General features: G+C 43.8%; 1 protein-coding gene across 7 annotated transcripts in view; it reads right to left on the bottom strand.

Annotated features, from left to right (window-relative positions):
- Positions 1–4,875: 4,875 nt before the first annotated feature.
- Positions 4,876–26,799, bottom strand: part of prrc2c (proline-rich coiled-coil 2C) — a 53,123-nt gene continuing 31,199 nt past the window's right edge. For 4 of the 7 annotated variants that reach the window (XM_030371890.1, XM_030371889.1, XM_030371892.1 and 1 more), the window contains exons 19-34: positions 25,625–25,710; positions 21,862–22,056; positions 18,968–19,225; positions 18,543–18,635; positions 18,115–18,216; positions 14,418–14,589; positions 12,042–12,242; positions 11,545–11,714; positions 11,305–11,459; positions 10,759–10,990; positions 10,434–10,556; positions 9,912–10,100; positions 8,032–8,132; positions 7,697–7,823; positions 7,016–7,279; positions 4,876–6,816 (exon numbers count right to left, since the gene is read on the bottom strand). In XM_030371890.1, coding sequence (XP_030227750.1) covers positions 6,553–6,816; positions 7,016–7,279; positions 7,697–7,823; positions 8,032–8,132; positions 9,912–10,100; positions 10,434–10,556; positions 10,759–10,990; positions 11,305–11,459; positions 11,545–11,714; positions 12,042–12,242; positions 14,418–14,589; positions 18,115–18,216; positions 18,543–18,635; positions 18,968–19,225; positions 21,862–22,056; positions 25,625–25,710 — 2,732 coding nt within the window. In that variant the 3' untranslated portion in view covers positions 4,876–6,552. The remainder of the gene's footprint in view (positions 6,817–7,015; positions 7,280–7,696; positions 7,824–8,031; positions 8,133–9,911; positions 10,101–10,433; positions 10,557–10,758; positions 10,991–11,304; positions 11,460–11,544; positions 11,715–12,041; positions 12,243–14,417; positions 14,590–18,114; positions 18,217–18,542; positions 18,636–18,967; positions 19,226–21,861; positions 22,057–25,624; positions 25,711–26,799) is intronic. The other 3 variants (XM_030371893.1, XM_030371895.1, XM_030371894.1) reach the window with 3 other exon arrangements.

Genomic DNA, 26,799 nt, shown 5'->3' with positions numbered 1-26,799 from the left:
TTGAGCTCCAAGCCTGGGTTAGTTGTACCACGAAAGTCGATCTCTTTTAGCGTCGCTGTATCACCATGGTGACTTATGCTCGCAACCAAACCTGGTCGGGAGCAGTTTTTCGGCCTAGCCGGAGATCGGCTACTTAAATCGGCGTGCGCAGCTTCCTAGCCCCTACTCTGACAATGGCGTCACCATTTGTGGGTGTTCCCGTGGACCCGCCGTACTTCTCGTACAGGCGTCTCTCCGGAGACAGAGGGTTTTACGGGACAGAACCGATCCCTTGGCATTGTCTGACGATATTCAGATTTCAGACTTTATTGTCATTGTACAAACAACGAAATTGGGGTTCTTCATGAGAGATACAGATTCTCATCAGAGGGTGTTCGTTATTTGATCGTCCTTTTGGACCTTATGTAGACAATGATTACTGTTGCGCATTGTGTCTCCTCGACAGAGTGCTAGAGTGGAGGTAGCGCGTCAGTCTTGAATTTCTGCGCGGGGGGTTCGACTCCCAAGTGACGCGAATTTATGTGAAGCTTAAAAAGTCCTAATTCTCATGCATATGGAATACTTATTCGCTAAAGCATATGGAATATATTTATTATATTTTTGTGCTTATTTCGAACTTGAATCCATATTTTCAAGGCCGTGCTGGCACCACATCTATGGGGGTAAAATGCATGATGATAGACCGGCGAATTTGAACCCCGGTCGCTGGCGTTCGGGTCTTACGGTGCGGCCACACCAAACGCGTTACTCGCGTTGGATAACGCGAGTAACGCGCCTAACCTGACGCTTGATCATTGTGTGGTGGTTACTCGGTTCAACGCTTCCAACGCGTCAACGCGCCAACGCAGCTAGATGAGTCCATGTCCATGCAAGTGAACGGAGCGTTCCCTCTCCGTCATAACTATCAAACCAAACATCCTTCACATTCACCGAGCGAACATTATGAAAGTAAAATGCACATTTCTCGCTAAAAATGTTTCCATAAACGCATTTAATGGCGTAACTATGTTACTATTTCCACCCAGAATAAAGATAGTTGTCGGCCGTGGCTGCGCTGGAGTCCGAGGTAGGAAACACAAACGCCGCCGTGTTTGGGTGATAGAGCTTAGATCGGGTTAGATTAAATAATCTCTGATATAAATAACAATAATCGGGTTGAATAACTTCACATGGTGTGTCTGGTGTGTTTCCAGCATTCGTAGTGTTGATCAGCAGATATATAGTCCGCCAAGACGTTGAGGTTGCTTAGCATCCAGAGACTCTGTCCATGCAAGTGAACGGAGCGTTCCCTCTCCGTCATAACTATCAAACCAAACATCCTTCACATTCACCGAGCGAACATTATGAAAGTAAAATGCACATTTCTCGCTAAAAATGTTTCCATAAACGCATTTAATGGCGTAACTATGTTACTATTTCCACCCAGAATAAAGATAGTTGTCGGCCGTGGCTGCGCTGGAGTCCGAGGTAGGAAACCCAAACGCCGCCGTGTTTGGGTGATAGAGTTTAGATCGGGTTAGATTAAATAATCTCTGATATAAATAACAATAATCGGGTTGAATAACTTCACATGGTGTGTCTGGTGTGTTTCCAGCATTCGTAGTGTTGATCAGGAGAGAAATAGTCCGCCAAGACGTTGAGGTTGCTTAGTAACCAGAGACTCTGTCCATGCAAGTGAACGGAGCGTTCCCTCTCCGTCATAACTATCAAACCAAACATCCTTCACATTCACCAAGCGAACATTATGAAAGTAAAATGCACATTTCTCGCTAAAAATGTTTCCATAAATGCATTTAATAGCGTAACTATGTTACTATTTCCACCCAGAATAAAGAAAGATGACGGTGTCACACTAAATTTGTACCGGCTGCCAAATTTGTACCGGGCGCGTCATCCATACGTAATCCATTCCAAACCTGCCTGTCAGCAGATGATCGCGTCGTCCGTTGCCGGGCAGGTTTCAAAAAACATTCGCGCTCATGTTGCCCAAGACGAAATAACATAATACAGTTAACGGATCGCTAGATAACTTGTTTTTACTTTATATTTGTATTGTATTTAATTGTTTGATCAAATTTAGCTAGTAAACTGAGTGTTGAAAGCGGGTTTCAAAAAACATTCGCGCTCATGTTGCCAAAGACGAAATAACATAATACAGAAAACGGATCTAGATAACACTTTTTTTTACTTTATATTTGTATTGTATTTAATTGTTTAATCAAATTTAGCAAGTAAACTGAGTGTTTATAGCAGGTCAAGGACGAAATAGCACAATACAGATAACGGATCGCTAGATAGAAGGTTAGAGTACAAAGCGTCTTAGAGTACCATATTAAGCGCTATATAAATTTAATTTATTATTATTATTATTAAGGTTCGCGAATGTTCGTGAACCTTTCAAGTCATTCGACGCGATCGTCCGTTGCCAGGCAACGGACGAAGCGATCATCTGTTGCCAGGCAGATTTGGAGTGGATTACGTATGGATGACGCGCCCGGTACAAATTTGGCAGCCGGTACAAATTTAGTGTGACAACGGCCGTATGCTTCTGTCCAAGCTCACTACTCTCTACCAGTGACGTCGGGTCAAGCTCAACGCTGATTGGCTATCGCGGCCAAGCGTCACGCGTTGGAGCGTTGAAAGTTCAGATTTCTGAACTCCGGGCGTTGGCGCGTTGGGCGCGTTACTGCGTTTACGTGCGTAATTACGTGCGTCTGACGCGCGTAACGCCCCTAACGCGACGCTTCATCGCATGTAACGCGTCTACGCGCCTATACCAATGGTTCCCTATGCAAAAATGCCGAATTTTGACGCCCCTAACGCGAGTAACGCGTTTGGTGTGGCCGTACCGTTATACTAATCCACTACGCTACAAACGCTACCTCTCTGCGGTCGAAAACATGCGATATATTTCTTAAATTTTGAAATATTTAAGAAATTTAAGAAAGTGCAGCATTCGACACCATCTCCCACCCTCTGCTCCTGGACCGCCTAGCTGGTATTGGGATCACTGGTGCTGCACTCTCCTGGTTTACATCCTACCTCACCGGCCGTCAACAATTTGTTCAACTAAGCAACCACAAGTCTGGGTGTTCAGGTGTCTCACTGGGCGTCCCCCAGGGGTCAGTCTTGGGTCCACTCCTCTTCACCACTTACCTCCTCCCGCTGGGCACACTCCTCCATCACCATGGGGTCCATTTTCATTGCTACGCTGACGACACACAGGTCTACATCTCCACCAAACCCACCGCTGCCATCCCCCCCACCTCCCTCATCACGTGCCTGGAAGAGATCCGGAGCTGGTTGAGCAGGAACTTCCTGAAACTCAATGGAAACAAGACCGAGGCCCTGCTCATCGGATCCAAATCCACCCTCACTAAATCACAACACACCCCAGCTCCACTCATAATTATCGATGGATTCCCAGTACCCTTCTCCTCCAAAGTCAAGAGCCTCGGCGTCATCCTGGACAACACCCTCTCATTCGCACCCCATATTCACAACATCACCCGGACTGCATTCTTCCACCTCCGCAACATCGCCAGACTCCGCCCATCACTGACCCAATCCAGCGCTGAAATCCTAGTTCACTCATTTGTCACATCACGCATAGACTACTGCAACGCCCTCCTCACCGGACTCCCCACCAAACTTATCAACAGACTGCAGATCATTCAGAACTCAGCCGCCCGGATCATCACCCGCACCAAATCATCTGACCACATCACCCCTGTCCTCATTCAACTTCACTGGCTCCCAGTACACTACCGCATCCAATACAAAACCCTACACCTCACCTACAAAGCTCTCCACAACCTAGCCCCCAGTTATCTCTGCGACCTCCTCCAAGAATACACTCCCTCCCGCTCCCTCCGCTCAACCTCTGCTGGACTACTATGTATCCCCACATCACGACTCACTTCAATGGGTGCCCGGTCATTCAGCTGTTCAGCACCCAGGCTCTGGAACTCCCTCCCCCACACATAAAACAGTCAGACACCATTTCAACCTTCAAGTCACAACTCAAAACTCACTTGTTCAAACTCGCACACAACGTCTAACTGATCAGTTTTGATTGTTTTTTTTTAAATTTATTTCTTATTGCTTGTTTATTTATTTAATTAATTTTTCCACAATGTCTTGCTTTTAAAAAATGTATGATGACTATATGCTCTGTAAGGTGACCTTGGGTGTCTTGAAAGGCGCCTCTAAATTAAATGTATTATTATTATTAAATAGGGTGTATTTAAAGTGAGTTCCCTAAATGATAGAATAAGGCAGGATGGACGATGCTTATGCATTTTTAAATCATCATCATTCTATTTGGATTAATGGCGAACAATTCTGCATTTGGCATAGTTATTTTACAGACAATATGCAGAATCTTTTCATTTATACGCATATAGACTGCTTGATCTATCGTAAAGGTGAGAAAAATGACGCAAAAAACGCCCCTTTCACGTGAACGCGCACTGAACCTAAAGCGGAAAACCTAGTTCAACTAATTGAATCTAAAGTGAGCTTCGTGGTACCATTTAACTCTGATTGCGAGTTGCGGCTCTGTCGAGCCAGGTTTTCCCAAGAAAGCCTGGGTATGTTCAGCGAGCTTCGTGGTATAGGGCTCAGGTGTCTGAAGCTGCAGTCCTCTCCTTTTTTCCTATCGATGTGGACTGGATAAAAAAATATTTAATATTTTTTTTTTTTAATTTTTCCTTGAACTGTTTTAATTCAGATGTTTTAATCTAGTAAATTGCTGCAGTAAAAGCAAAAATACAAATAGGTTTATTTATCAGTTTTAAAAGAAAAAACTGCCCCTGCGTGCATGCAACGGTATGTTCACTTGTGATCACAATGTTTAAAAGACAAGACCATCTGTAACATTTTAACAGCATATTATTTTATTAGTTTCTGTAACCAAACCAAAGAGAATGTAAATAAGACGGTACATTTTTAATACAGCGATGAAACCCCTGTACAAATACTATGAGAACACAAAGGAGAAAAACAAACTAAACCATGAATTGCCCTTCCCTCACTCATCATAGATCTCACAACACAAGACCCCCCCTTCCTCAACCCTCGGCAAGGCTGCGTACTATTGTACATTATCCAGGGGACACTTGCTGCTGTGACCCATCCAGGCGAGAGCATCGTTTGGTGAGAGCCTGCAGTGGAGACGCAAAGGCAGGAGAGGGCAGCACTGGCAGCTCTCCTTCAATGATTCAAGAAAACGTAACCAAACAAAATACGAAACAGAAGAGTCCGTCTGCCAGAATGCCTTTAAAACTTCAGAATCTTCAGGCTTCTTTTCTTGCCCGCCCTCTCTGCATCTCTCCTGCCTCTTCCTCCTCTCTTCATGTGACACTCGCATACACACGGATTGGTTAGAAATACAAAAACAAAGAAAGGCCTGAGCCCTCGCCTGTTGTATTCCTTTAGGTGGGCCCCTGCCCCTGCTAGATCCCCGCCGGGGGCGCACCGTCCATAGCAGCAGTTCCGGATGGTTTACAGTAAAACGTGCATGTAGTTTGTGTGTAAAAACAGCAAGTCAACATGGATGGTTATGACCGGTGAACAAGTGGAGAGATGTGAGGGAGGGGGGGGGGTAACCGTTTTCCAAACGACTGATAGCAACTCTCGAAAACCCTGCTGTGGTTCTCTGAAAAAGGCCCCGTGACGTCATCTTTGCCCTGCTTACCCTTTGGCTAAATATACAGAAGATATACAAGCATACCAACCCCATACCTTCCAGACACACACACACAAACTGCTTTGTCTGGATTATCAGGCAAGAAGAAGAGAGCTGAAGGCAGGAGTAAAGGCTTGCAGGCAGACTAATCAGTGAGTAAATCAAAATCAACTGCTCAACGCTCACATTATCTTTTGTGAATACAAAAACAAACCCTAAACCATCCTGATTCTACGCTGTGTTCAGTGAATGTGGATGAGACCTTTGACCAAGATGGAGTATTAGGGGGGGGGGGGGGTGTACACATGTGGTAGTGTGTACTGAACATGTGGAGCATTTGCACACATGCACACAACTTGAGTTTAGTAAATATCGTTACCCATCTCAGTAGTTACGATTGGTTTTCCAACTCCAAAAAACAAAGATTATCTCATCCTATCCCCAAGGGAACACTGTCCTGCCCTGTAGGTTGCACTTCTATTAGGGAAAGAAACAAGGCAAGAAAAGAGAAGAAAATAATCATAACCAAAGCGCTATTAAAACGGCAAACTAATCTTTTGTCTGCTTAAGAGTGGGCCGTGATATATTTACCCCACCTCAGCCATCTAACGCACAGGGCGCAGACTAATCAAATACCAACACTGCAAGGAAGGGAGGCTGGGAGAGGGGGGATTATCTAAGATGTGCATTCTGGGTAACCATCTGTATAACCATTTTCATCTTTAACTTCCCCCCTCCCCCCCTCTTCCCCAGGGCTGATGAAAGGGAAGTAGGGGAAGCGGGTGGAGGTTGGAAGGAAAGGAGCTGGCGTCGCTCCTGTATTCCCGTCAGCATTTTTCTTTTCCATGGGAGCGAGTGGCCTTTTACTTGCCCTCCTCTGGTTTGATGGCCTGTGGCTTGATGGGGCCAGTCCGAATAGGCTTCCCCAGGGATAAGGTCGGCTTGTCGGACTCTGGTCGCTCCAAGAGGCCCCCCGACTGGTGGTTGGAGGCCATGGTGTCATGGGGGGGCTTGCTGTTTTGATCGAGGCGGGACACCTTGTTGACCTGAGGGGTCTTCATCTGCTGCTGTTGCTGCTGCTCAAAGAACTTGTGGGTGGACTGGAGCACCTCGGCCCTCTGCTTGGCCTGCAGGACACACAAACTGTCAGCTGGAGCACTACTGCAACGGCATGGGCTTATCATGACACGCTAGCCAATGTCAACACACAGCCGTGGTTACCAGAAACACACCAGGCACCACGGAGAGGGGCTCACCAGCTCAGGGATAATGGTGACAACAAACACTGAAAAAGTCGAAAGACAAAGGTAAAGAAAAGCCACAGACCTTGAGGTCATGCTCTGCCTTCATCGCGGATTGGTGGTTGCCTCTGGGCACGAGGGAGGGTCCCGGGGGAGCCCGCAGTGGGTGCTGGCTGTGCTGTGGGTGCTGGCTGTGCAGCGGGTGCAGGGGTCGGGGGTGAGGCATTAAACCCTGGGACAGAGTGGGAGACATGGGCTGACCCATAGCAGAGCGCTGGACGCCCCCTGCGAAGGAAGAGGCGTGGGGAGGGCGGACCAGAGGGGACACCATGTTGGGCTGGGAGAGCATCTGAGTCAGGAGGAGGAGGAGAAATACAAAAACAGTTAAAGGGGTGATAATGATTTTTCTAAAATCAAAGTCAGAGCCAGGAGAGAGACAAAGGAGGAGACACTGAGAACGCCCCTCAATAAGTGTGTGAAAACAGCTTGTTTGTGCTGAAACTTTCAGACTGTGCCAGGGGCGGTGCAGTAGTCACGCGTCCCTGATACTCGCAATGTCGACAACTTTGTACATGATACAAAACTGAAATGAACAGTGTGAAAATAATAAGGGGTAATTCTAACATTCAGGCATCTAACCCTATTCTAGTAGAACCCCCAAATGCAATAACTAACCCTTAAAAAAAGTATGATGGGGATCTTTGATGGGGAGCAGATATTCATGTTAAAGAAAGGTAGTAGAAAAAAAGAGGGTCTGCATGTTCACCTGTGGATTGTACTGGCCAGGGAAGTGTGGGGTCATCCTCATACCGGCGGAGCTAGGCTGGAACTGCTTCTGGTACAGCATGCTGTTCATCTTACTGGACTGGCTGCTGGGAGAAGTGGAGCTGGCCCTGCCGCCAGACGTACAGAAACGTCAATGACAGGAGTCATACCTCTAGTACTGGACGTGGATGGGGATTACCTCTAGGGACTGGAAGTGGGTTGGGTTTACCTCTAGCGGGGTGGGGTTTACCTCTAAGGACTGGAGGTATGCATTGTATCCGTAGTGACTGGAGGTGGGTGTAGTTTACCTCTAGGGACTGGAGGTGGATATTTTACCTGTAGTGGCTGGAGGTGGGTGTGGTGCTTCTGGTGTTGATGGGTGGGGTTCCAGGCTTCACGTCCATTCCACCACCAAACAGCTTCAAGTCCATGTCCATCTGTACCCAACACGCGCACAGTCATTTTCATAATATTGGGATAGTTGATTGGGGGTTTTTGTTATCTTCTTTGTTTTCGTTTGTTTATTTTTGGGTATTGTATAAATACAAAAAATTTGATGCACATTAGGTAAATAGTTGTTTAAAACTGATAAATTCATAGCAGATAATTATGAGCAGTTGAATAAGTGGTGGGAATACAAAAGCTTCGCCTTCCTCACACTTCTTTTCGTACAGACACATTTTATAAATATTGTTTATGACACTTTATAATTATCGTTGTTTCCTGTTATGTGAATTTTTATGATGTGTCATACTTTTTCATCGGTCCAAGAACTGATCGGATAAATGGCTACTCGAGTTCTAAGCTACCCTGGGCGGGATTTAGCGTGAAAATTCATTAAAGAGGTTTTAGCACACAATTAAATGGACATTTTTCAAATGACAGACTTGGAAAATGTAGCCCTTTATTATACATAGATTTGCTGTTGGTGTATTAGCCTTAAACAACACCCTTGCCAGATTATTTATCTAAATAGCCCTATGTTGTTAGAATTTACTGACTTTATTCAAGTTCTATGTTCGTGCAGTAGGCCTACTCGGCGTTGACTCGGTCCTAGAAATACAATATCATTGTAAATTATATCACATCAAAAAAAGGGGTAGCTAACGTTAGTTGAATTAAGCAAACAAACAGCTGTTTTCTCTCCAAAACAAAAAATTGACTTCCCTCGAATATAACACAACACACTTCAAATTAGGGCTGTACGGTATGGACTAAAATGTATATCACGGTATGATTTGAGGCATAGACGGTAACGGTATTATATCACGGTACCTATGTTAAAGGGGACTTATTATTCAACCAGGTGTGAGTGTGATTAGCCTTACAAGCCGTTTCGAAAATCTGCCTAATATGACATCACTAGTGGGTGTGTCCACCTAGATCTGTGCTGGATAGATCCATCTACCAGCCTACCCAGTGGACTGAAGTAAACATTGCTCATCTATCCAGCACAGATCTAGGTGGACACACCCACTAGTGATGTCATATTAGGCAGATTTTCGAAACGGCTTGTAAGGCTAATCACACTCACACCTGGTGGTATAATAAGTCCCCTTTAATTGTATCTTCTAATTTCGATACATAAATGCTTCTGAAGGGGTAAAATACTGGTAAGGCAGCAAAACTGAATTTTCTTTTTTAAATTCAAGTTACTTCCATCTCTGAAACACACTGATGTTTAATAGTATGGATTTGTTTCTCCACTTGCTTGAGGACCTTGCCCTAAAGTTTTGGCATCTCAATTTGGCTGAGGTGTGTGAAGGCAGGTAACGCGTACCAGGGATTGAGTGTTTTGACCATCTCTTTAAAGCCCTTTCTATCGACATTTTGAAAGGGAACCATGTCCTTACACAGGTAAACAGTGCTAGCGTTTTTTATCTCGTTCCACAGCTTGCATTTTGTCTTAAGGACTGGCTTTGGAAAATGCCTGCGGAAGTAATGTCTGAAATGCAGAGACAGCTTCACGCTACCAGCGTCTGTCCCGTACGGTGTGGAATGAGAGCTTGTGAAGGGACTTTTGCGCAAGCACGCAGGCGCGCAACAAGCGCAATAGCATACTGGCTGAAGCGCTGAATTGAAAATTTACTTTTTACATGAAAAAGTAGTTAGGTTACTGTATTAAGCATTAATAAATACTCCAGTGATCAAAAATAATTGTGATATGGAATTACGAGGTCTCTGCCCGCTCCTGTCCCAAATGCTAGAGGCCGTACCTTGCTGGTTGGGGGCTGCATCATGCCAGGGTTGTGGCCCATCATGTTCCTGTATGCCTGCGACACTGGGGGCTGCCGGCCCATGGAGCTGGGCTGAGCCTGGGGCGGGGTATGGGGCAGCGCCAGCAGGGGTTGGCCGGCACCAGAACCATAGGTTGACAAGGAGAGCTGAGAGCCAGGCAGAGGGACCTGGACGAAAAGCATTATAAAGGGGGAGCATAGCAAATGATCATGATCCAACCATTTGTGATCATGTTTTTATCATGACTAGATGTATTACTTAAAACTAACTGGATGAAGCGTCTTTGAACAGACGAAAAGAAAATACGTTGATGACAACATTGGTATCTCGAAGGTTCTGGTGTATGACAATAATTCTCTATTGTGTTCTCCATCTGCACATAGTTCATCCTGCTGCGATATATAAAGGGATACTAATAATATTAATAATATTTAACAGCCAAGACATTAGTGGAAGAAACATAGTTGATCAATATAGTCCATTCATAGTGCGCATATTACCTGTTGCATTGCAGAGCTAGCAGACTGCGTGTTGCTATAGTAACTACTCTGTCCGTGGCCATGTCCATGTGTGTGTCCGTGTCCCGAGTACATGTTGGAATGCTGATTCATCCCCTGCCGAGCCTGAAACACACACTGGTAGTCAAGATGTTTGCATTGGTAATATTCCCATTCCAGTTGCCGAATGGAATGGGAATATTATGTACGAGTACTGAAATGTATGAGTACTGAAATCCCTGCATTTGATCAAAAACATTACAAAAGCTATGAACAGCAATTAATACAGTGTTTTAATATACACGAAAATATAAGTGGATGAATCCACCTGCATAAGGTGCGTATCCATGAGCTGTGAGCTGCCCATGCCAGAGGGCTGGTTGAGCTGTGGCTCGAACAGTATAGGGATATGCTGGGCGGACGAAGGCTGCTGGTAGGCCAGGCTGGACTGAGGCTTGCCCAGATCAGAGGCCTGGACGCCGGCATAGCTGTGCAGCGAGGGCCCCGACAGCATCATTGAGGGCTGGGAAAGGTTACTCTGCATGAAGGCCTGCTGAGACCTGGTGGAGGACAGACATCGTTTTAAAAAGGGGTAGTAAACCCCTATATCGGATCTGTTTCGGAGACACACACACACACACCGAAGGCAGGAGTTCTGTTAAAACTTGGGTTTACTTGCCCTTTAATGAGGTTTTATGATATGTTTTTATAATATATTCATAAAAAATAAAAGCTTTCACAAATTAAACAAAAGTCTGCAAATCGTTATGCCTTTTTTAGTGTAGATGTGGGTTATTGAATAAACACGCCACTGGATAGGATGGTAGGATTGAATGGTAGTAGTTGTGGTGGAGGGGGTGACTGGAGCCTGTACCGGTAGGGTTGCAGTGAGGAGCTGAACAGGTCCTGGGGCTGGGAGACAGACGGGCCGGAACCGAGGCCCAACTGGGCCTGGTGGGTGTGTTGGTGCTGAGGCTGCCCCTGCAGAGGAGCATAGATGGGGATGGGAATCTGCTGCACCGCCGTAGTCTACAGGGATGAGAGTGGGAGAAATGGAACTCAATACAGGACATTCATGGCAGTCCCGATCAACTATTCCTTTCACAGGTATTACCATCAGAACATTCCGAGTTCCCTGCATGCTGGCGCTCTTGATCCGTACCTGGGAAAGTCCAGGTTGGTAACCCTGCTGCTGGGCCAGTGATGGGGGAGCCAGGCGTGGGTGGGGGGCACTGAACAGGTGGCTAGTGTCCATGTAGAAGGCTGGAATCTGGGCTGCAGAACCTAAACAAACCACAAGCCAAGGGACCATAAATAGACTTTTGATGAATGAAATATCAGATTCAGAGACGAAAATGCCTTATAATCCACTTTTTGATCGATGCGCCTTTAGGGGTTTGAAAGAAGGCTGAAATTCAGCATTCATCATCTCGTACCACTCAATATTGGTATAGGTGTCCTTGAGTGCTATGAAAGGCGGCCTCAAATAAAATGTATTATTATTATTATTATTGGTCATTTGCCTCCGATGCGGTGTGTGGAAGTCACTAAACTGATAGATAGTTGAGAGCTCTGAGATCAGGAACAAGACAAAGTTGGTGTTCAGCTCACCTGCTGCAGACTGGGAGACGTAGACCTGGGGGGTCTGCTGGGGCAGAAGAGGAGGCACGCAGCCCAGCTGGGAGAAGCTGCTACCCGAGGACGAGAGGCCCACGCCCTGCAGCTGCTGAGGCTTCACCTTGCAGATGTTGGGGGGGTCTGAGGCGGTGGTGGTCTTGGTGCTCAGGGAGGACGTGGTGTATGTCCCGGGGGCTACTCGGCGAGGAACGCATGGTCAGTTAGATCATTCCGAGTATCCATCACATGCACATTTCCTCTATATTTATTTGTAGTTTGTTTTAATTACAGGATTTACCGGGTGCCTTCTATCTGATCGACTAATCCTACTGTGCTATATAGCAGTACTTCAAAGTGAAACACGAGGCATTTTTACACTGCCAAGCTAGTTGGATCGCGGCTTGGCATGCCCGGCAATTTCACTGCCCTGCCCGTGTTAAAACGAGGGGGTCCCCCCTAGTCACAGAGCGGGCTTTCTTGGTTCGGGCGGGGCTACGCAGGGAGAGCAGACCACTTGAGAATAATTTGCCGGGAAAAAGGCGTGAATAAGACAGGCATATTTGGCAGTGTAATAAACGTTTACAGTAACCCCCTGTTCAACCAGAGTTTGGTTAACAGGGCGTGCTCAGCAACTACATTTTAAATGGACAGCTTTTATATAGCGCTATTCTAACCAGTGGCCACTCAAAAGCACTTTACATTTATTGCCTAATATTCACCCAATCATACACACCGACGGCGGTGTCGACCTTGCAAGGCAACAGCCAGCAAGGTTGAGTATTGCTCGGGGCACCTCGATCTCAAGCAGGGGATCAAACTGCCAACCGTTCTGTTGTCAACCCAGCTCTACCTCATGAGCCACTGCGGACCTCTTTATCGATACCACTATCCAGGGGTTAATCTAAACCGGGAAAGAGGGGCGCTGCGCCTCCTTGTTTCAAGCCAGCACCTCCTTGTCGAAAATTTTAAATTACTTAAAATCTCCCGGAATGGAGAGCGAGCGAGCAAGACCGCGCACAGAAGACAGACGTGCTCCTAACCGCGTTCGCATCTGTGTAGCGAGCGCGCAGCACAACAGAGAGGGATCTAGAAACTGTGCATGATGCAGTGTGCACGTGAGCCTCAGGCGCCTCCTGATTGGCCTGGATCGGTAAGTCAACCAATCAGTTTACAGTGTAGGCGGGCTTTTATCTCTTCTCCCGAACCAAATTTATCACTTCAGTGAATCTGAGAGTGTCTGAGAAGAAAGAAAATATAGCGTTTGGTGACTTAGTTTACAGTGTTTTTAAAATGTCGTGCCGCGGGGTGAAGAAAAGCAAGGATTGTCTTGCAAATTTTCAAAAGCTCCGCACCGCGGAAGGGGGGGGAACTCCCCCCCCCCCCCCCCCCCGTCAACAATCGCTCCATACCTCCCCCCCCCCCCCCGTCAACAATCGCTCCATACCTCCGCCGCCCCACCCCCCCCCCCCCCGCCGTCAACAATCCTCTGCCTAGGGCCCCCACACTCCCTAGAATCGCCCCTGCCCTCGCCATTGATGTTTTCCCCCTTGTGAATTTTTTCTAGAAAAACCCCTGCCACTATCGATACTTATCTATTAATTGGTGGAAATACGACGCATTTTTTGTGATGAGGAAAATATTTAGGAAATAAATAATTGTATTCTAAATTAAATATGTAATTCTTAATAAATATTGACAGTAGTTTTAAATATATATACTAAAATGATTAGACATGAGTAATCAACACAACATCACGCAGCACATCTGAAACTTTATTTACTTTTTAAGATAACTAGCTTGTATGCTGCCGATTAAAACACAGATTTCACAATTGGATTACTATTTTTAACTGACAGGACTAGCGACAATGTCTGTGTGTGCAATTACCGCTCGTACTTTTAGTGGATAATTAAGAAGGGCCCGTCTGATGCGACAGGAGAAGGAGCAGAAAGAGTTTCTTCAACTCGGAGACAGTCAAAGGAACGGCATTTGGCCATTGAGGTTGTGTTCTCCCCTTTACAATAAATTATTTTCGCCCGTTCAGCCATCCCCGCGAACAAAGTTAACTGCCAGACTTCACTTGTTTTACTTGCAACACCCGTTTGCTTACAATTCTATTCAAAAACATTGGTGGACACGCTTCAGTGATTGGATTGATTTGATTTAAATGCCGTGACGTGACTCGAGGGACACAACATTACGTTACAGGACCTACGGGAGAAAAATAATAAATGAACAACGGGAATCGATAGTGCTATCGATAAGCCCAAACGTTAATGATTTTCGGTTTTTGAAAAAAGTGGAACCGGGTCCTTGATAGAACCGGGTTTCGATCCCCATCCCTACTCCTGGGTCAAAGAGGAAACTCACCCGACAGGGAGGTGCTCGGGGTGACCGAGGCCACGGGGATCTGTGGCACGGAGGCAGAGGAGAAGGAGTATGAGGCGGCGCTGGAGGTGATTGGGGACGAAGTGGAGGTGACAGCGCAGTTCTTCTCCACCAGGCTGGGGGAGTTCTCCCACGCCTTGCGGGCCGACTCCATCTGGACCAACACACACAAGCAGGCCAAAATCAATGAAGACAGTCTTTCACGCACACACAAAGCAGGCCAAAATCAATGAAGACAGTCTCTCACACACACACACAAGCAGGCCAAAAACACACACACACACACACACGAGGTTCGAATCTTGCCGATTCGATTACGATTATGTCAGCGATTCGATTCCTCGACTCATCACGATGCTTCAAATACATTTAAGGGGACATATTATACCACCAAGTGTGAGTGTGATTAGCCTTACAAGCCGTTTCGAAGAATCTGCCCCATTTGACATCACTAGTGGGAGTGTCCTCCTAGATCTGTGCTGGATAGATCAGTCTACCAGCCTACCCAGTGGACTGAAGTAAACGTTGCTCATCTATCCAGCACAGATCTAGGTGGACACGGCCACTAGTGAAAGTTTCTTGTGTGCTCGCAAAGCGCACCCTGCCGGAAGGGTGTACATACAGTACATTTGTGCATAGTAATGAGCAGGGAAAATATGGAGGTAAGTATAACCTTTAAAACAATTATTTACATTTATTTGACAAATATATATTAGATCAACAACCACCCTAAAATCACAAATACAACAATCGAAAAAAAAATGAGAACTTATTAAAAATAAGTAGATATATATTTATTTATATATTTTTCTAACCCTAACCCAACTTAAGGTTGCAGTAAGACCATAAAGAGCCCATGCCTACATGGAAAACGTTTTGGGGATCTAGAGTCAATAATGGCAACGCTATTGAAATTGTTCCTAAATAAAGAATGCTCAGAAATAAGGAGATATATTTTTCAAAACTAAAAGGTCGTAGTAGGACCATAAAGATGCCATGCCTATTTGGAACGAGTTTTGGGTCTCTAGAGTCAATAATGGCGACGCTATTGAAATAGCTGCTAAATATAAAACTGCTTAAAAATAAGATATATTTTTCAAAAGCAAAGGTTGTAGTAGGACCATAAAGAGGCCATGCCTCTTTAGAACGAGTTTTGGGGCTCTAGAGTCAACAATGGCGACGCTATAGAAATTGTTGGTAAATAAAAAATCCTCAAAAATAATGATAGATTTTTCAAAACTAAAGGTTGTAGTAGGGCCACAAAGAGGCGATATCTCAATGGAACAAGTTTTGGGGCTCTAGAGTCAATAACGGCGACGCTATTGAAATTGTACCGTTGTGGTCGTTTTCAGTTTTGCCCTTTGCAGACGATCCCTAAGCTTCAGGTTCGCTAAAGACGGCTCGTTTGGATGAAAACAATGTTGTAGCTGGTTCTCTAGGTTACTTCATTTAGCTAGAGGTGTCGATTGTGACGCAACGATGTTTCACTGATGATCTATTAAACCGCAAACTCAGAATCTGCCAAATTATCTCCAACTTTACCGAAGTTCCTCTCCGTTTATATGCTTTACTCACAGGTGTGTGAATTGACCTGGATATGAAGCGTCCGTAGCGCAAAATAATATTTGTTTCTAAAGAGAAGACGGAGCTCTCCTCTCCGTTTATAGCCTATGCGTTACTCAGGTGTGTGAATTGACCTTGATATGAAGCGTACGTAGCACAAAATAACATAATAGTTTTTTAAAGAGATAAGACAGAGCTCTCCTCTCCTCTCTGTTTATATGCTTTACTCACAAGTGTGTGAATTGAACTGGATATGAAGCGCATATCCAGCGTCCGTAGCGCACAGAATGTTAATATATGCACCTAGCAGCGTCATACCGCCGCTGCTGGGTGCATATAGGTGAAACACTGAAGTAAGAACAGTAAAGAGAGAGAGAGATCTAGTCGGTCTGATGAAAAAACTGCTTCAATTATAGTAACAGGCCACATTTTCTTTGGCAGTAACGATAACGGGGTTATAATGAAAGTAAGTGTAATCATTTGGATTTACTCGTTAGTGAAAGAAGTAACGCCGTTAAGTTAACGCCTTTATTCCCACCACTGATCAAGAGAGAGAGAAGCGCTTGCGAACCTGAACATTAATCAGGCTTATACCATGGTCTGGGGGAAAACTAGATTCTGATTGGCTGCAGGGTGTACATAAACCCCTGATATATGGACACCTGCTAAGTAGTTCCAGTCAAATTGTCTGTTCAGCCTTCAAAACGAGAGCTGGTAAATTGTGAAAAATGCATTAAACCAATCAGAAAACGCGGTTATATGCTAAAGACTAGAGCCGTCAAGCGATTACAATATTTAATCGTGATTAATCGCATTAATGTCATAGTTAACTCACGATTAATCGCAATGAATCACAAATTATTTTTCTATGCTAAATATCCCTTGATTTTTTTGTCCAATAATTCTTCTCATTTTAATTCTCTTATCAACATGGTGAAGTGCATCGGCTTGCCTTGTGTAAATGATTTTTTATTGATAACAACATTGGCATATACTGATCAAAACAGGACGATACAAAAAAAGAGCCTATAGTGCAATTAAACGACTGCTTTGAACAAATGTCATTTGAACATAGCAGTCAGGCTACTGCTTCTTTGTTTTGAGCCAAAGAAAAAAGAAAAAAAAAAAAAAAAAGTTTTTTTTTTTTAATATAATAATTGCGTTAATCGCGCGATAAAAAAATTAACGCCGTTAAAGTTGGTTTGCGTTAACGCCGTTAACGCGTTTAACTGACAGCTCTACTAAAGACCCTATGGTATCTATGGTATAAAGGCTAACGAATTTCAAATTATAAATATGTGCACTTTATGTTGAAAGTATAGACCGTCGTGATTCCCATTGAAACAAATGGTGCGATGATTCGGTCTTCAAAACGAGAGCTGGTAAATTGTGAAAAATGAGTTAAACTGTAATCAGACAACGCGGTTATATGCTAGACCCTAGAGTACTTGTGGTATAAAGGCTGGGACGAGTTAAGAATTAGAAATATGTACGATGCATAACGTTAGCTCGGTGGCTCCTAGCTGAGAGGACTAGAATACCTCCCGTTGTTGCCAAGTCGTAGCTAAGGTCCGTCCTATTTACTGGAGGAGTGAACAAAGTTTCCGTTGCATAAGAACCTTACTTGTTCCAGGTATTAGTCGAACCCTCAGGTGTTACCAGGGCAAAAAAAGTTATGGCTTGAGAAAAACGTTATATTTAAATTGCAAAACGCATGAAAATATAAATTAATGGTCTTAATTTAATTTCTTTGGCAAGTGACCATGGTATAAGCGGATAATCACCTTCGAGGTGTCCATTATCAGGAATTAATGGCCTCCGCGTCGTCGATTAATTCCTGATAATGGACACCTTGTCGGGCATTATCCCTTACATACATTATTTGTTTATGTCGTTTTCTATCATTTTTGGGAGCTACAGGGAGAGTCTCAAAGATCTACCAGTCGATCGCGATCGACCGGTCGACAATCACTGGTCTAGATGAAACGGGTTACACTACTGATAATGTTATTTTTCATTTGAATGTTTATGCCGTGTCCAGAAAATTAACGAGTGATATCATTGCATTATAATCGATGGTCGGCCATTGCATCGATTTTTTATTCACACACACAACCTTCAGTGTGAGGTCCACGGTGGCAGGAGAGACCGTGCTTAGGCTTGAGGTCTGCTGCAGTGCCTCTCTCCGGGGCAGAGGCAGAGAGTGAGGCAGTGCCACCTGGAGGGACGGATGAACAACCTTCATGTTACATTATTTCACAAAAAGATTAACCTTTTCTTTTTCCACTACCTTCTAAACTTATCATGCCTGCTTTCTGCACTGTTTGCATTTGCAAGTCAGTGATGATAAAACACCAAAACAAAGAATCTAAAAAAGGATTTCAGGATATTTTCATTGTAAAGCAAGTTTTGAAGTAAATAGTCTATCTGCAATTTATGCAAAAGGTTTTAAAAAAAAAATATGAAGATAAAATGCTTAGGATGTCAGGATATTTACTAAGTGACGTTTAGTATCGGCCATTGAAAGATGAAGAGGGCACCTACATTTGCCACCAGGCTCTCCTCCAGCTTGCCTACTCCTGTAGGAACACTATCTGCCAGTGAGGAGGAGGGGGTGGTGTAGTCTGTTACAGACTCCTAAGGAACAAGGACACAGAGTCATCAACTCCCCATATAGGAACCAGCTTAGCACACAGCAGCTGTTTAACGCTGCTTTCACATTGCATACACATTGTTCCTCAAGACCATTTTGCAAGTGACACAATTCCCAAACGTGACGTAACTTGTCAGGTAGAACTGCTGGATTACCCCAAAACAAAAAGCTGCTCCTGCTGGAATGAAGTCCATACGCAGTTACTTTCTCAATCAGTTTGCCATTTTCACTTATTTGGAGGTTTGCTCGTCCGTGAGCCAGAACTTGTTCGATTTTTTAATAAAAGGGATTCAGCCTACAGGGGGAGGGGACGTACCTTGGAGTTGCTGGTGTACTCCGCCGACGGCACGGTGATCATGCCCTCAATGTCTCCGCTAAGCTCTGGCACGGTGGCATCACTGGTGGTAGGGCTCGAGTCTGTGGCTCTGCTTACCACCCCGCCGGGTACCCCCGCCTCCAGGCCTTCGCCCTCCCCCCCGCGGGCATCCTTGGCCTTGCGGTTCTTCAAGGAGCGCTCCTTTCCGATGGGGCCCGGCTTATATTCCTTGGTCTCCAGCGGCTCCATGACATTGAGCTGGGGAAAGCAACATTTTAGTGTAAATTAAAAGTATATCCAACATTAGAGATGTCCGATATTATCGGCCCACCGATATTATCGGCCCGATATTAGCATAAAAATGTAATATCTGTCAATATCGGTATCGGATTTTTTTTGCCTTAAAACCGATTTTTTTTTTTTTTATAGCTCAAATAAATGTTTTCAAAATTGTTCAGTACAGTGCACATTGTAATTGACTCATATTTGTGCATTTATTCAATTAAGGTTATTGAGTTTTAGTTCAAGAAACATACTGCTATGTTGCACATAGTTGTTCTGGTACAATGTTTTATCATTTGTGAAGTCAAGTTTGCCCTATTTGTTGTGGGCATTGTCAAGATTATCTCAGGGAGAGTGTAATCCAAACTGTTGTCTGAGACCATTAAAAAAATAAAAATAAACATGGCACTTTTCCCTTAAATTAAGTTGAAGTATTTTTCATATTTTGCACAGACAATGTTAACATTTGGAAAGCCTTGTTGCATTCAAGAATGCATCCAGTGGGGCATCACAATAACATTAAGCATGTTGTGTTAATTCCACAACAGGAGATATGTAATGTTACCTAAATTAGGTTTGAGGAAAAATAACCCAAATATCGACATCGGTATCGGCTGATATCGGAATCGAAAATTTAGAGTTGGACAATATCGCATATCGGATATCGGCAAAAAAGCCAATATCGGACATCCCTATCCAACATGAATAAAAAAAAAAGGCTGTAAAATCTCGCATCTGCCCATTTTCAATTAGGGCGTGGCCTGTGACTAAAATGACCACAGTTCATAGATTGAATGTTTGATTTGAGCGGGACAAACCAAGTGACTGTTGGGGACAAAAGGCAATTTTACACACCCTGCAATTTCACTCTCTTGCCTGTGTAAAACCGAGGGGGTATATTCCACCTTCGTCAAGGAGCAGGCTTTCTTGGTTCGTTTGAGTAGGCGAGGCTACACACGGAGAGGGACCTCTTTATAATACTCTTATTTTTATTTATGTAAGTCACTCGCATGTAAGAATGAGTAGACTACATCTCAGTGTAGGCTACAAATGCGATTAACTATTTACAAGTGCAAAAACGCCAACATATGCTTTATTTTGCACTTGTTTTTCATCTTGAGGAATGCCTCGTAAAAATAAAAGTAAAAAGCCATAAAGGGACACTGTGTAATATTTTCAGTCATTCATTACCTCAATCAACGTATTCATTCATAAATAAGTCCTCATTGGTGTAAAATTATCTCTGCCAAAAATCTCACTTATCCTCCTGAGCGAAGAATAATTAATATGTAGTTACATAGGATGGGTAAGCTTCATGGAGGCTTCCATGTTCTTCCGGTCTATGAACTGCCGAGAGGGACAAAAAGCACTACGTGGTACAGGAAATGCAAACGCGTTTTCACTCTGAGCCAGCGTGAATGATGACTGAAATACTTCACTATCTTGCTCGAGGAATAATTACTCATGCATCATAAGCTTACACTAATGATTCAATGCAGTTTGAAATTTGTTTGAAATAACGAACCTCATCATCACTCGAATGACTCGATGAGGTAGTATTGGATGTCATGACACAGCTTCTTGGCACATACTGCCCACCGCAGTTTTTGAACAAGCGAGCACTATTAGTTTGAATGCAATATACAATTGTACCACTAGATGGGAGTCATTTTTACACAGTGTCCCTTTAAATTAAGTGCGGCTACATCACCTTCTCACACATGATGGTCAGCAGCGCATAGATTTCACCATCTCTATAGAAGTATAGAGTATATTTAGAAGTATAATGTTGCTACGTCATCAACACCTCTATCCAAGTCCTGCCCATGGTACTGCAATGTCGTCTGATCGCATTTACATGAAAATGAAACACCCAATATGTGTAGGGTTTGAGAGGATAAATTGGGGTGCGAAATCAAGCCTGTATATTAGCTCGGTGATTGTAAACTCGCGGACCATGCCATAAGATGGGCATATTTGGCAGTGTAAAAACGACTAATGTTTCCAAATACTCAAGTAAGATGAAGTCGATTAGCAAATCAACATGGCCGCCGGAGGCTCAAAATCATCCAAATTTAACTTGACACCAAAAGCCGGAGGTTAACTTCACCCATTCATCAAACTTTGAGCAGTCAAAAGGCACATGCGTCAAGATTAACTTCTCCAAAATGTATCCAGATCGTGCCATAGGGGACACCTTAACAATTACCTTAAAATGAACATTTTGGAAGGTTATATTTTCTGACCAATTTCACCTACATTCATGCAATTTTATAGACATTTGCCTATCGTCATAATGAACAAATGTTCCTAGGCAACCTGCAAAAGGCAACAAAATGGCGGCTGGATGTCCGAATTTTCCCAATCAACGTTAGGTGACGAAAGGTTAACTTGGGGTACTCCTGACCAAACGTGTGGATCTTAAAGAAACACAGTTCAAGGTTAACCAGAATAAAGTTAATCCAAATCAATCACACAATCAATTTAATACTATAAATATGCATAACATGAAAGTTTATTCGCACATCACCAGATGCAATCTGACTAAAGACTACGGTAAATAAATTATTTATTCAGCACTAATTTGTAGGGGCCCCGGTGTTCCTCCGTACCTTCTGTGTTTTGATTGTTCCGGCACGGGGCTGTTTCTGCCTCTGTTCCTTGGGGGCCGGCAGTTTGTTTTCGACGCAGGTCTCCAGCAGGGCGGGAACACCATCGCTGTCTGTGCTGCCAGTGGACGACGGCGCTCCGAACTGGATGCTGTCCATTCCCAGCTCAGTGCTCGCCTCAGCTGCAGACTTCAAACCCTATAATAAAAATAATGATGGGGACATTATTTATTATGGACAGCATGGAAAGATTAGAAATGTGATGGTGTGTTCCTGAATCTTCGGCGCCAGCCTTTCCGAGTTGCAATTTGTGACGTCATTTCCGGTCTCCGCATTTATAGCAGATAGCAGTAGATCGCGGGTACAAGTGGCCGAGATGAGTTTTCTCAGAAGGGTTGCTGGCGTCTCCCTTAGGGATAGGGTGAGAAGCTCAGCCATCCGTGAGGAACTCGGATTAGAGCCACTGGTCCTTTACTTAGAAAGGAGTCAGCTGAGGTGGTTCGGGCATCTGGTAAGGATGCCCACTGGGCGCCTCCCTTGGGAGGTGTTTCAGGCACGTCCAGTGGGGAGGAGACCTCGGGGAAGACCCAGGACTAGGTGGAGAGATTATATCTCAACACTGGCCTGGGAACGCCTCGGGATCACCCCGTCAGAGCTGGTCAATGTGGCCCGGGAAAGGGAAGTCTGGGGCCCCCTGCTAGAGCTGCTCCCCCCGCGACCCGACCCCGGATAAGCAGACGAAGATGAGATTTATAGCATTCCTGTTTGTCTTTGTGATTGTGTCATGAAATTGGCTAGTCGTTGTTTATCGTTAGCTACATTTACCTCTCAAGCAAACCAGCCCCAAAAACAAACGACACAACTTTACATTGTATTGCACATACAGCAAGACCGTGTAATGCATACATTGGTGGCCGGAATAAAGTAGCATTGTAACCAAGTGTGTAAGAGCATTTAAAATCTACATTGAAATTACCAACATGGTACAACTACAAAGAAAATAAATCTCTTCACGGGCGCAGCCATTTTTGTTGAGTGTCTTTACTGCTCTCGATCTACTCTCAGAATTCCGAGTGAGCCTCCGAGAAATGCCGCAAGAAAGCTGGGAGATTTCCCAACTTCCAACTCGGAAGGCTGCAACCGAGGAATCAGGAACACACCATGATAGGGCCCTATGAAATCCGCGATAACGAAAACGCGGACGGAAACACGGAATTGGACAATAAAAACGGAATCAACTGATATTTTTTTTATTTTTTTTTTTATTAAGCAGGAAAGTATTAAAAGTAACAAAGTTACAATTTAAAACGAGCCTGTCTTAGTAAAATAACTGATTTCCAGCAGGTTCCTGTTCTTTAGCACACATAACATGCAACAGGGACAAGGCACATCAGACGTCAAATTTACAATGTGCAGCGGAATGCAGCGGAATTCGCCATTATTTTGGTGAAATTCAGTTTCGAGGGAAAAGGGAAACAACACAGGTGACATTAACGTCACTGAATGTTTAGCAGTCACTCGCACAACAATGTTAAAAAAAATCCCCGGTCCACCACGCAAACAATAGGTCCGGCTCCTAACAAGAAGCCGAAGAAGAAGTTGAAGCGCCCGTAATTCGGTTCTAACCCCAAATTCAGAGCCGAACAATATCCAAAACACTTCTATCCCTCAGGTGTTTTGTAGAATATGTCAACATACTATCGATTGGAAACGCAAAGATACGTGAGATGACCACTTGAAGTCCAAAATCCATATGAAAAACAATGAACGCCGTAGCCAGGGCACGCCCCTTCAAACAACAATTTGAGTTTATAAAAAAAGAGTTTATAAGCACTTTAATATTTATGTTGTTTTTATTTGAAGCACTAAAAACAGTGCAATGTTGTGATGTTTTAATAAATGTAGTCTTCTATATGATTAAATTGTATTCGTTTGCATTTATTTGACACTCGTTCTGATGATTTTAAGTGTAAAAACGGAATTAATGAAAATTAAAACGGAAAAAACGGAATTTGGAAAAAAATAAAACGGAATTTGGAAAAAATAAAACGGATTTCATATGGCCCTACCATGAGCCCTCTGTTGATCTGTTGTGCTGACCAGATGAGAAAGCTAATCGCTGATTGCTATATTCCTTTAGAGCCGAAACATGCAACGACTGATAGAGGTTGAAACCAGGGGCTCCACATAAGACTCAACTCCTGCTCCCCTGTACATCTTTAGCCTTATTCTTTATTAGTGTGAATGCTGTATCAGCAATCACACTGTAGATATTGAATTTGAATCATAAGTTTGGATTTGTGTTAAACCCAATGAAATTACACAATTTCATTTTTTGCTTCATATAAACTATTAAACTTTTCTACTGCCGCTTACTACCACCTCAGCTAGTACAACTACTACCACCACCACCAGCTCAGCTAGTACAACTACTACCATCATGACCACCTCAGCTAGTGCCATTACCAGTGTTCACATTAGCCGGCTATAGCCGGACATTGGCCGATTGCACGCACGCATGGCCGGTATAATAAAATGTAAACGGCCCACATGTCCGAGAAAAAAAAGAAAGAAGTTTGCATTTATGTATGAATAAATCAGTAGCATATGAAAACCAGTAGCGGTTCCTGGCCGAGCTCACCAGGGAGGCAAACGCGAACGTACATTCATGAACATACACGTCATTCAGTGGCCACGCTGTTGAACGCTGATTGGCTGTCATCACGCGAAATTCGCGTCAAAGCCGAAATATTTCAACTCGAGCGAATTTATCGCGGCACAAATCCTCGTGAACGCGCTCGCCTGTGCACGGCGAAAGTGTGGCGCGACAAATCAAAACAAATCTCTCGGGAAAAAATTCGCCCGATATGCGTCTCTACTATCTATCTTGAGCGACTTCAACTTTTCGCGAGCAGCGGAGCACTTCCATGCCATGAAGTTGCGCCAAAAGTTAGCAAGAATTGCAATTATCGAATTAGTTATTTTTTACCCGTTTACCATTTTTGCTGAGAATGGCTGTTATGTTTTTTTTGCCTAGGCTAATTTAATAAATGGCATTTATTGAAGCAACTTAGTTTGTGTCGTTTGTCGTTTAAATGTGGACTTTTGGTGATTATTTAATTATTAGTTAAAAACGTCCGGAAGATATTCCAAATGTCCGATATTCTGGAATAGTGTCGGACATTTGTACGCCCAAGAAAAAGTCTGGCGTGAACGCTGGCCATTACTACTACCACAGCTACCACTACCACAGCTACTACTACCACAGCTGCTACTACAACAGCTGCTACTACAACAGCTGCTACTACAACAGCTGCTACTACAACAGCTGCTACTACAACAGCTGCTACTACAACAGCTGCTACTACAACAGCTGCTACTACCACAGCTGCTACTACCACAGCTGCTACTACCACTACCTCAACTTCCAGGTTTTTCCGCAGTGCACTGCAATACATTTGACCTTTCGAGATCTTCTGCAGAACAGTGCACTACATTTCAGCTTCAATGGTTTTCAGCAGTGCACTGCAATACATTTCAGCTTCCAGGTTGTTCAGCAGTGCACTGCAATAAATTTGACCTTTCAGGCTTTTCAGTTCAACTCTTTTTACATTTTTGTTTTTCAGCATGCTTTTCATTCAGCTTTTAGCGGTCATACACAGTTTCTGCTGGGAATGCATTTCTAGTTATTCTTTAGAAACGTTGATCTAAAGAATGTTTTTTTTCCAATGCAACAAATGACAGACGAAGCATGCAAGAGTCTTACCTCAGCGGTCACACTGCCTGTGAAAGATGTGAGTGGTTTGTTCCAGGCACTGACTGAGGGTGGGTGTAATGGGCTGATTGGCCCAACTGGAATAAATAACACATTGCATTAGCTAGAGTCAAGGTCCAACATTCGTGCATCAGTACAGTAGCAAAACGTGCATGAAGCCACATCCAAGACTTAAATTTGCAGAGTGCAGAGTTGAGTGGCATCTAGCTGAACAGATTGGCAGATATTGAATATTAGTCATACGTTTTCAATAGAGATTAAACCCATGATATTACGAATACTTTAGTCCTTAACACTACAATGATTGTATCTATATTAGGGCCCGACCAATTCATCGGCCTGCCGATTTAATCGGCCGATTATAACCTTTTTGAAAATAATCAACATCTGCCAAAAAGACGCCGATTACAACCGATTTATTTTTATTTTTTTTAGAAATGTTATTGCGCTTAGTATCCTGCAGAGTGCGCTCCTACTCGCCTTGCTAACTAACAACTTTAGCTGGAGTAAAAAAGAGATTGCATTTTACCGTACAACATGAAAGCACGCTCGCTCAGGCAGCTGCGCGCTCACCTCACCAATGTACACAAGACGCGTTGTTTGAGCATGTTGTACCTGTTTTTCTTTAGGTCCCAGGCCATGTTAATTTGTTATACTGTAGACTAACGGTGAGACCATACTGCTCAGCGCGCACGTGTTAGTCACTGCTCATGAGCGCAGCACATTGGGAGTTATTTATTTATTTTACATTTTACATTACACTAATTTTTGACTGTAAATGTATTCTAAAACACTCAAAGGTTCTGCATTCAATTCACATATTCGTCAAAAGTGTTTAAAGTATATTTAAGGCATCAAAAACTGTTTTGTTTTTTTTGTTTTGTTTTTAAATCGGCCGATTAGATCGTAATCGTAATTTTTCTCTGAAAACAATCGGCATCGGCACTCAAAAATCAATATCGGTCGGGCCCTAATCTATATAGGATCTTCTAAAATGTAGCCTGCCATGTTCGCACAGTAGACCAGAACAAAGTAAACTTTTTTTTCCCTTTTTCAACTTTGAATTAAAAAGCGTTGTGAGCAAAGATTTTTATGAACTCCCGATTTTTTTTTGGTAACATCGTTGTGTATGAGCATTATAATGAGATATGTTGAATATGACCAAA

The sequence above is a fragment of the Gadus morhua genome, chromosome 12 (assembly GCF_902167405.1).
Source record: "Gadus morhua chromosome 12, gadMor3.0, whole genome shotgun sequence".
NCBI lineage: Eukaryota > Metazoa > Chordata > Actinopteri > Gadiformes > Gadidae > Gadus > Gadus morhua.
The sequence above is the reverse complement of the archived record's forward strand: the minus strand, read 5'-3'. Positions and strand labels throughout refer to the sequence as shown.